General features: G+C 34.2%; 1 protein-coding gene across 1 annotated transcript; it reads right to left on the reverse strand.

The window, feature by feature from the left end:
• Positions 1-4,721: 4,721 nt before the first annotated feature.
• On the reverse strand, positions 4,722-6,982 carry LOC145103991 (cytochrome P450 CYP749A22-like). Its single transcript, XM_079041272.1, has 5 exons — positions 6,518-6,982; positions 6,188-6,411; positions 5,858-6,090; positions 5,403-5,772; positions 4,722-5,305 (listed from the first exon to the last, which is right to left on the reverse strand). Exons 1-5 carry the CDS (start codon positions 6,804-6,806, stop codon positions 4,877-4,879), a joined length of 1,545 nt encoding a protein of 514 aa, XP_078897398.1. The 5' UTR covers positions 6,807-6,982; the 3' UTR covers positions 4,722-4,876.
• Positions 6,983-11,841: the final 4,859 nt, after the last annotated feature.

The raw sequence follows: 11,841 nt of genomic DNA on the forward strand, positions 1-11,841 counted from the left end.
TAGATATGAAGTCGTTAGGTCCCCACACTGTTGGCCTCATTAAGCAGAATCACAAGGGCAAGGTCGTCTTCCAAGGATTGCATCCTCTTGTGAAGTTAGGAAGATTTGCTGAGTTAAATGAATCTTCCGAGTCTCATGGAATGTCAGACAAAGTTTCTTCTGAGCCCACTTCTTCTGAGCGAGTCATTTCGGAAGATGATGTTATTACAGTGTCAGATCAGCTGAAGAAGAAGAAATTCCAGCTCCTAATGCACAAGTAGCTGAGGAACATGAGCTGACATCTATTCAGGTCCAAAGTGACTATAATGAGGGGTCTTCAAAAAGCAGAACGGAGACTGATTTATATGAAGACCTCGATCTTACCGGTTTCGATAAGGATGGAATTCCTTTAAATTTTGGTAGCAATGAAGACTTCATAACCGGTGAAACCCTCAACATGATACCTGACAATATCGATGAAGTTGCTCATCCAGCAACGGAGATAAGGGAGACTGAAGACGTTCTCAAAGCCACGCCTCCTTCTACCAATCCAATGATGGAAACAACAATTCCTATGGTGACAGTGTCGAGGATTCCTCCCCTTGATGTTGCTTCACCTACATCCGAGCCATTAGAGAGTGATCGCACAACAACGCAGGCCTTTCAACCTCCAATAAAGAGAAGAAGACTTGACCCTAGACAGGGAATCCCTGATTCGGGTGTATTTCAAAGTTTTTAAACTCCACCAACAACCACTCCCGCTATCGTTTCATCTGAACCTGTCAGTGAAGGTCCTAGCACCTTCTATGAAGCTGGTGGTTCCTCCTTCCCCACAGGTTTCTCTCCTCCCAGGGCAGATCATGACGCTGCTTCTGTGAGGTTAGCCATGCATTTGTCTGAAGAACAATTCACAACGCCTCCCTCACGTGGTAAAGGAATATCTATTGGGGATGGCAGCTCTGGAGAAGAGAATCCTACAATCCTTGGACTTCAGAAGGAGATCGGTGTGCTGAATCAGAAAAATATCGAGCTTGATATCAAGGTTGCAGACCTTCAAACTGAGAACGCCAAGCTTAATATTCAAGTTGCTGATCTTCTTGAAGATAAAGCTCTGAAGACGAAGCAGATCACTGATCTTCAGACGCATTTTGGTTTGTTGATCGCCAGCTATTATGATTTGAAGAAGAAGCTGGAAGAAGAACTTGGTGATAAATTCAAGTCATCTGTCGATGAGCCAAGGGTCTATCTTCCCAATCAAGATGCTCCCATAGTTCCACCACCTACAAGAACAACCACGATTGTCGATCGTTTTGACAAAGAGCCAGCGCAGGCTCCTAATGTCGTGGCGTTAAAACGTGCTAAACTGGCCAAGTCTACTGAGAAGGGTCAGTTTTTGTTCAAAAGGAGCTCTGATCATAATGCTCCCGGGGATCAACCAAACATCACCTTTACAGATCTTGGAGAAAATCGCTTCAGGGACGTATATGGTGATAGGTCAGGGATCATCTCATGGGGATTCCACGACACTCTGAACATGTGGATCGTGAGAAGGAAGAGTGGCAATACCGAATTGTATAAAGATGCTCACGACTTCCACTCTTGGATCAGGATTGATCTTACAGAGTTATCTAAGGCTCCTTTTGCAAATCCGTCAAATGAACCCAAGGCGACACATTTCAAGTTATTTTTGGAAGATCAATTGGCAAAGGGCTTTCCCTCAATGAAGACTGCAGAGTCTATTATCAAGATATACCCGAGTGTCATTGATCCCAAAACCAATCAGCCTCTTCGGTCTGTGATGTGGCCCGCTACTAATCAAGTAAAGCAGATTCCTATCCTTCAGAACCATCCAGATGGATCTCTAAAGTCCATGCAATACTGGGTGTTTGATGAAACTACAGTTTCCGTTGTCATCAAACTTGAACATGGATGTATTCGCTTATATGACAAGAGGGATCTGCTACAGTTTGGAAAATGGGATATACATCAGCTTTCTCATCATCAGATCAAGGTGGTTGAAGATCTTTTTGAGTCTGCTGCTAAGGAGTACACTGCCATGGTTGCTGATATTATTCAAAAGGAGATGTGGAATGGAGCTATGGGAAAGTCAGACGTGCTGGTGGTTGATAAAGACTGAGTCCAAGCTAGCACCAAACCAAGGGGGAGATTGAAGGGTCCAATTAATGGTTTGGTCTAGGCTTTCATTGTACTTGTTCATTTGAGTCTTTAATGTCATTTTGTGGGTTGTTTAGCAGTTTATGGCCATATGGTGAGTTTACGGCCGTAAGCCTGTTTACGGCCATAAACCCTGTTTGCGGCCCAAGTCTAGTATAAATAGAGGAGTTATAGGTCATTGTAAAGTTGATGCAATAGAGTTCACGGCCAGTATATCGAGTTGTACCAGACGTTTTCAGTAATAAACGTGTGCAAGCTTGATTGATCGATTTCTCTTCTTCTTCTACTATTATTCTGATTGCTTGTGATTGTTTGATTGCCTTGATCATTGGTAAAGATCCTTTTCAGGACCTTACACATACTTTTTGACAACTGTATTACATATTTACATAAAGTAGTAAAAGGTCTAAAATGACTCTAAAATGAGTTTTTTGATATTCAGGAATATGATGACTGTTGATGCACAATGTTACAAGGCAACTTTAACTGTAACAACAAGATTATCTGTTCCTTTTAACAATCTGGCGATAATATACAAGCAGCAGGTAGCAAAATCTCTCTCTCTCTCTCTCTCTCTCTCTCTCTCACTCACTTTAAATCAATAAGGACACTTGTCAAACAAAAAAACTTCTAGATCATGAGTTGGTATGAATTCCTTGTGCTTTTGAAAAATGATTGGTACCAAAATCAGGTCTTTGCTGTGAATTGGTATGTTTGATGTTTGATCATTTACACAATGTGTTAACCACATTTTGTTGTTCAGGTCTTTGCCACCATTGGCCAAAAAGTATGTTCTCCAGTTGTTGTACATAGATGTACCTGTGTCAGCTAGTTCATTGCAAGAATGGGTTCTTGTTGATGGTGCTTCAAAGCATAGAGTTACTATTGATAGACTCATTCAATTGAGAGTATTTACTGAAACTGTTGATAGGTACATGTTTTTGCTTAATTCCCTTTTACTTTTTTATTTTCCAAACAGAGTTCCCTTCACCTATCTGGTTTATTAAACCATTATGATTGACAACTTTTGGAAATGCCATTTATTGTGTATGGCCAATTGATGTTAGTTAAATAGTTGAGTAACTTTGATTTTCAGAATTTTCAATCTTAAAATATGTTGTGGTATTTATTCATACTTGTAATTTTGATAATGGCAGTGAGTCTGAAATTGATGTATTTGAGGAACTCGATAAAAAAAGGCACGAAGAAGAGCTGGTATACCCTTTTTACATTGAATGCTCTGCAATCTATTTTACTTTAACCTATAAAAAAGGCATCCTGCATTTGTCTGTTGAGTTTGATTAATAATAATAAGTAAAATTGTGCAGGCTTTGGGGAAACAGGTGGTATCAGAACAAGGGGGGCCAAGTGGTGAACTCACACCTCCCCTTCCTTCTAGGCTTGTAACAGAAGATGAAATAAAATCATTCTGTGAGGCTATGAAGGCATTTGAAGTCCCAAAACCAGTTGTTATATCTGGCTATGGAGGTAAAAGGAAGAGTGAGCTTGGGAACTTGGACACACATAATTATGGAAGAGGAAAGCGAGCAAGGGAGGTTTGTTTGTTTTCCGACTTATATATTTTGGTGCATTTTGTTGTTTGAATCCATGTTATATTTTTTGTTATTACTTTACTTAGGTGCGATCTTATGAGGAGCAATGGACAGAAGATGAATTTGAGAAAATGTGTCAAGTCAAAGCACCAGAGTCACCAAACACCACCAAGGAAGAAGGGGACTTGGCTGGTGGACAGTAACCCAGTACACTAGGTGGCAAACCAATGTTATGGAGGATTTTTTTGGACATGATATCTGAAACAAGAAGGTGCCCCTTAATAGCGATGTAGTATTAGGGTATATAGTTAGGGAAAACCTTTTAATAAATATGTACAATCAGATGCCCTTAATATCAATGTATTACAATTTTTTGACATGATGTTATTGGATGAAATTGATTGTTTTGGTATATATTTGTTTCCATAATTTTGTATTATGTGTAAATGGGTATCGTAAAGACGTGTCGTAAATGGTTGCTGAAGTTTATGACACGCAAATGCATGTCATCTTCATTTATGACAGAGGCTTTAATGATACGCAATGCGTGTCCTAAACGCACGTCTTAAGGTTACGACACGCAAATGCGTGTAATCTTCCTTTATGACAGGGTCTTCCCTGACATGCAATGCGTGTCGTAAATGTGCTTCGTAAATGCGTGTCGTAATTGCGCGTCGTAAATGCGTGTCGTAAATAAACGACGCGCAAAAGCGTGTCGTCTTTCGTTATGACAGGGCCTTCCTTGACACGCATTTGCGTGTCGTCTGAGCGTTTTACGACACGCATTGCATGTCGTAAAAGGCTGTTTTTGTAGTAGTGCCTAATGACAATTGAACAAAATTGTAAGTTAGTTGAGTTTTTTTTAGACAAAAGGTTAAACTCGTTGGGTTTTTTTTAACATACAAAACGTAATTGAGATTTTTTTGAACAGTTTGGAATATTTGTTGGGCTTATAAGTCATTTTCCCTTTACTCCATACAAAATAGTGAAATACCATCAAAAAAACAAGCAACAAAAAGTATAAACACATTTGCACATTCAATTTCAATCATGCTAAAATTAAAATCCCTCATGGGCAAGTTCTTCTTGACATTTGACCCACGACAACCTTTCTTAAAACAACAAATAAAGTCACTCATTCACATCCTAATTGTCGATTGAGTTTTCAGTTAAATAGCATCAAGAAAGATCTGAACTCCGTGCTGGGGTCTAACCATAAAAAGTTGAACAGGAGAGTGAACGTAATTTGGTGACAATTTAAACGTAAATCTCTGCAAAATCATCACAAGTGCAATCTTGGCTTCCACCAGTGCGAAATTTAATCCTACACAAGTCCTTGGTCCGAACCCAAATGGCAAGAATGCTGCTGGTGTGTTCTTTGTTGCTTTAGCTATCCCCCCTTCAAACCTATCTGGCTTAAACATATGAACATCATCTCCCCATATTCTAGGGTCATGGTGAATCGCTAATGGCGAAATATACAGCTCCATGTTCGCTGGAAGGCTCATCTCCCCTAATCTAACTTCTTTCGCCACTTTTCTCTTTATAGCGGGAACTGGTGGGTATAGTCTTAAAGATTCTTCAACAATCATGTTCATCTAATTAACAACATATAAAAGAAAGATGGTTGATATATGTTACTGAACATTTGTGTTAAATAGAAAGAACCAATGAAGGGTTTTGTTTTATAATTACTGTTTTGAGTCTTGTGATTGAATCTTGATTAGGGTTTGTTTCTCCAAAGAGCTCGAAAACTTCTTTCCGAGCTTTTTCTTGCCAGTCTTGATGCATTGATAGAAGAAGAACAGTCCATCCAAGTAAAGATGTGGTTGTTTCATGTCCAGCAAAATAAAATGTTTTACACTCGTCCACCATATCATCTAAAGAGATCCGTTTCAGATCATCTTTATCACGAGAAGCTTCAAGTAGTTCTCCAAGAAAATCGCTTCTGATTGTTTCCAAGTTTCTTTCTTGATCTCGTTTCTGTATGATCTCAACAATGCAATCTTTGATTCCTTGTTCAAGTTTCTCTGATTCTATGTCATCATTGGTCTTGATCAAGTTGCTTCAAGAACAAATCGAGTAGTTGTACATGTTTAATTATCTCTAAAGATTGATTTGATCATAAGCATTTGTAAAGATCGATTAACCTGATGCCAGGAAGCCGGATTTTATGCGCATTCCTTGAAACAATCAGTGTTAACTTCATCAACATATCAAAGATTTTCTTCCCTTCTAAATAACTGCTTCCGAAAGCAGTCTTGGAAATGACTTCGGATGTTAATATTCTGAATTCTTGGAACACTTCGATTTCTTTCCCGTTGTACTCTTTCCACCTTTCAAGCATTGTTTCAGTGCTAGAAATCATCGCTGGAATCATGCTCTACATACGGTAAACTTCCATTAGTACACATGCATGTTTCTACTGGAAAAATTAATTCATCATTTCATGGAGAATATGGAAGTAAATGAGCAGTTACCTTTAAGCTTTCGGAATGGAAGACACCATTAGCGAGCTTTCGAAGCTTAGTCCATTTATCACCTTTGGTTGAAGAGAGACCATCTCCTAACAGCTTCTTTGCATGGCCTTCCAGTTCGATTTTTGGGTAAACATCATCTTTATTGTACAATATTTCTTTGATAAGTTCAGCTTCAGTAACCACCAATTGAGCTTGAGGACCATACCAATTCAAGAAATTCCTTCCTAAAATTAAACAAGAATTTCCAAACAAAACACGACAAACTAATTAATTAGCAACAAGATGATGAAAGTTTAATACATGAATCATGAATGGATATGAATTTGTTACCGTATAAGTTAACCCATGAATGAACATGAGGTAGAATTCTGGGGAAGATTTCGTGGGATAAATGATCCATGGGTCGACCCATGGATATTAATCGCATGTTCGAGATCTCTTTGGTGTTTCCATGGAAGAACATGTAAGAAGGGCCTTTGATTCCTTGAGATCTCATGGCATGTTGTATACGGATAGGCATCCACCACACTTTGTGAAGAAACTTAACGAGCATCATTATAACGTACAGGAACAGAAAACTGGCTGGAAAACCTGCTAGATATCCGATCAGTGGACCCATTTAACCCTTCAACCAGGTGCAGAAATCAGAAGTCTTTGATAATTAATTTTCACATAGTTGATGATTAGTGACCAAATCTAGTCGCCATATGATAAGATGTTCAAAAGTTATGAGTTAAATCTGTTAGTGATTTTGTGAATGGAATTTGAGGACGAATATTTATTTATTTGATATTTCATTTTTGTATATTGATTGTCTATTTGTTTTTGACAAGGAATTTAATTTATTTTTAATGGCATTTTTATATATAATATATCTCCTCTTGCTTATTGTTTTGGCGAGGGAATCTTCAAATTTTCTAAGAATTTATGAATATGAAATAGTCATTATTGTACTTTTCTTGACAATCACACCATTATTGAGAGATTACATGATCCGTGGTCCATGCATCCGAAGACATAAACTAAGGTGGTTTTTGTTTTTCTAAAAAAGCACTTCTAACCATTTATTTATGTGCCGCGCAACACTTGACATTTCGCAGCTGTTTGTTTTTCAGAAGACTTATGACTTAAAAACTATTGTGCGTGTGTTGCGTGGCGCATCATTTGACCATCTGATTCAAACTCTTTCATACCTTAGTTTAACTTATTGCAGCAGTCTGCAGAGATTAAAAAACAAACTTTTTATTACATGTTGCAGCCGTTTGGTCCACATCTTCTGCTACAGAGGGTTGCAGAGGTGGTCCGCAGACTTTAAACATTTTCGCTTCGAAAAAACAAACGACACCTAAGTGTTGATTTTATTATTTGCTTAAACACATATTCATTATTATATTTCTAAATCCATATATTGCACCTTTATGAATCTTACTAGATTTTTCTAAGATAATATCGTTTAACTGTTATTTTTAATGCATGTTGATTTAAATATCGAAAAACTTAAAACATGAAAATTGTAATCATTTTCGGTTTAAATTAGATCATTCAGATAAATTATGAATTTTATATGATTTTCTTAAAACAATGTCCTTTGTTCTTTTGAAAACGTATATTTTTATTGTTAAAACCTGGAAATTCTTAACATGTTGGTTATGTATATTGGAAAATCCAAAACATGAAAATTCAAGATTTATGTGTTATCTTTCCACAATAACTTGAATGGAATCAATCTGATATCGTATGGATTTATAAAAATTTATAAAACAGTATCACAATTGTTTGTGTTTTCAACAAAAATATATACAAATTTCTTGTCTGCAAATTTAGAATCAAATAATATATTTTTGAATGAAAGAAATCCAATAAAAAGGATAGCATTCAAAACTAAAAAAAAAACAGTTACATGATAGTGCTTTTTGGGTTTTGTAACCAACCAACCCAATTTATAGAGGATCTACGTCTATTATTAGACCAAAAAATGACTGGAACACAATAGAATCAAATAACAAGAGATTCTTTAAAACATGAGTTCCAAACAAAGAATCATTACGGAATCGCCATATGTTACTTGAAAGATGCCTTCAAGAACCTTCTTAACTTCCTTCTTTAAACAAATTGAAGCAAACCAAGATAAGCAATCAGCATAAGACGTCAACAACGAGATCGTGAAATCCCAATACCTAAACACCTGCAAGATCAATGACATGGCTATAGAATACGAAAAGTACAAGTGAGAAACAGACTCCACACCATTATCACATAAATGACACATGATAGAGGGAATCTCCATATCCTTCCTAGACAAATTAGTACGAGTGAGAAGGCTATCAATCACCAATATATCTCCGGACAAATTAGAATCAAATAATGTTTTATTATTTGAAGAGGTATTTCCATATAATCCAATAATAATGGATCAAGTACATCAAAACAATGCATAGAGTTTGTTGATGAATACTAATACATTCAAGAGTAAGTTGAAAAACCTAATTTAATTTTGGAATAATGTGTTTGATAAATAGTTAGAGGTTTTCTCAAAAGATCATTATGTATTTAGCTCTAAGAACTAAAAGTGACCCCATCAGTGGAACTAAGTGAGCTTCCAACAAGAAAGCCATCACTATGGTTCATTGGATTTTCAATTAGAAATAAAATTTCATGGCACATTTGAAAGTACACGGTTGAATTATAAATATGTTCATTATTTTGATTTGCATGTCCTTATTTTAAGAATAAAAGTCGTAAGAATGATATATGAAAAAACGAAACAAAAAAAATGGTTTTGGTTTTAATAAAAACCAAATCATTCTCACCTCTAATAATTAAAATATAAGTTCCAAAATCAAATATTATGCTGTATTATGAAATGAACATGTTTTATTTACAAAAAATATGTATTTTGAAATATTTTTATAAAAATGGTTTTTTAAAAAACTATTAAAGATACCAGTGGTTTTTCTGAAAAAATAAAATAAAAATAAACAATAGTTTTAATAGAAACTAGATTATGACCCGTATTAAATGCGGGGAACATAAATTAAATACATATCACATAAATAGGCGGCTTTATCTTAGGTTGAATTTTAATAAAAAAAATGTTAGTTAGATTCATTTTTAGAGTTTTTGAACAAAACTTATTAGATAAAAATATTTAATATTTATATTACAGCAATTTGGTTTTTAATACTGTAATTTTTAACATAAATGATCTATGTGATCTTTGTTTTATCACAACATAATGCGACTTTTTGATTAAACATGTTGTGTAGAAGCTTTACGAATTGACTTTGTTCCGTGTGCCAACCCCCATGGAGGCTCATATGGCCCTTTTCATATTGTCCATGTAAAACCAAAAACAACAATAAGTTGTTACATGTACCAACAACATTAAATTCTATAAAGAAATTCAATAACCATTACAAATAAAGTGAATTGTCATAACCATAAACATCAAATTCAGACATTGTAATTTGGTCGATTTTTGAAGTATTTTTTCCTTATAAAAATTAAAATATGATTTTTCAGGCTACACCCAATCACATATACATATCTTCCGATCAAATAAATTATTAGAAAAAAAAACATGTTATGAACAAAAATATAATATTAGTATCATAATTTGCTAAAGGTTAGCACTAATAAATAATAATGAACTTTCATAAATCTTGCATTTTGGTTACTACATCCAACTAACAAATGATATTCGGTTTAGAGGATTGATTCAAGAAGTGCATCCATGACTTCTTGTAGCTGAATTTTGGGAAATGTTAAGCCCTATTGAGATATGAGGGAATGGTTTTGAGGCTACAGTTGGTTTCTATAGGGCAATACAAATTCAGAATCGTTAGCACATATCTTTCCTACCCGCTTCAATTATCAAATTTTGATCAAACTTGTCAAAATCAAATTATAAAAAAAACAGATATGTAACCTATCAATCAAACAACATATTTTTCATTGAAATAAATATCATAAATCTACAATTTACACTTTATATATTATTCTTGAATTATATATTACCTTTTCATCTTTAATGGCCACTAACACCTCTTTCTGCCTTATTGTTGTGACACGCATCTATATCGAAAATAAGAGAAAGAACTATAGAGAAGAATGTTGATAGGGTGATACTTCATTGAAAACGCAGCAAAATTCTTCATAAAGTCGCTAGGATTCTTCTATAGACCGCTAGAAGGTTTATATAATGACAATCGGTGTGGCATCCATGAGAACGCACCAGTTAAAATAACAGTTTTGATTAATGTAAGTGAAAAAATCATTTAGAATGCTTACCAGTTGTGATAGTTTCCTCTTAGATGTGAACATTAACATTCTTGTAGAGAAATGACACTTCAAATGAACCCTACATAGCCAAATCAACAACAAACGTAAGTTACACCACACCAGTAAAGTCTTGTACTATAATGATGATTTTGAAACTAAAACCATTCATATAAACAAATTCAATAATATAAAATTAGAAAACCAAATCGAAGATTATAATAATATGTATAAAAGAGTTAATGAAAACCTTGGAACAACAGATACGTCTTTGTTCATGCAAGTTGAATTATAACAATAAAAAAACTTCTTTATCCTGTTTTTGGTCCGTTCTACTAGCTTTGTCATTATGCATTAAAACGACTTTTATGACTTTCTCTTGACAAACATAGGTCAACACATTAAAAAATCGATATAAAAATTTTGTTTCTGTAACTAAATGAATGAAACTAATATGCTTAAAGTAGATTGATTAATTTTTTTCATGACCTCTCAACAATAACACAGTAATAACAAATAATAAGAACATAGTAAATACAAGAAATTGAAGAAGAATAAGGAGAACAGAGTAAAGTAAGAGCTTCGAAAAAAGAATTGGAGAAGAAGATTGCTCAAGAAGAACACTGTAAATCATAGGACTCAATCCAAAATCGTAAGAATAACCACTTCAGTGTAATCATATATATATGTTGTTTTTGAATAAGGAAATCATTATCTTCTAAAAAAAATGGGATCCTAAGATATAATCTTGGAGATTTTCGGCTATTCATTTGGAGAAAAAGAAAGATATCAGCTATATTAATTCAAAACTTCAAATTAATTGACTTTCTTATTTAATCAGTTTTAAAATTCAAACAATTATCTCAAATTGATTCATTTTATATGAGATATACTGGGAGATAAATTATGAATAATATTGACTTTAATTTTGACTTTTAAATATTTTGCTGATTTAATGGGATTAGATTAGATTTTATAGGTTAATAACATAATTATTGATATGCTTGTTTAATGAGTTTTTAAAAAAAATAATAAATAAAAAATATAATATAAACGGGTTTGAATTTGGAAATCAAAACTTATAAATAAGGGAGTTAAAATATGAACAATATTAATTACAGAAACTGATATAATGTATATAAATAGAATGATATGTTTCAATTGATAAAATAATTATTGAATTTAAAGATTCTATAATTATTACAGATTCTATAATTAAATGTAATTATGTTTGAATTTTATTTGCGGAAGATGATGTCAGCAATTTGATCTAAGGGTGAAAAACATATGATTAAAACACAATCAATGACTCTGGTTGCTTCATTGATGAATTAAAGGTTCTCTTTTAATAATATTTAGAGATAGTGAACATATAA

The sequence above is a fragment of the Lactuca virosa genome, chromosome 4 (genome assembly GCF_052849685.1).
Source record: "Lactuca virosa cultivar CGN04683 chromosome 4, Lactuca_virosa_CGN04683_v6, whole genome shotgun sequence".
Lineage (NCBI taxonomy): Eukaryota > Viridiplantae > Streptophyta > Magnoliopsida > Asterales > Asteraceae > Lactuca > Lactuca virosa.

Coding starts and splice junctions, on each gene's coding strand:
- LOC145103991 (XM_079041272.1), bottom strand. CDS start 6,806: ATGGGTCCACTGATCGGATATCTAGCAGGTTTTCCAGCCAGTTTTCTG. Junction 6,091..6,187: donor TCCATTCCGAAAGCTTAAAG/GTAACTGCTCAT, acceptor TACCGTATGTAG/AGCATGATTCCAGCGATGAT. Junction 5,306..5,402: donor CAATCACAAGACTCAAAACA/GTAATTATAAAA, acceptor GTTGTTAATTAG/ATGAACATGATTGTTGAAGA.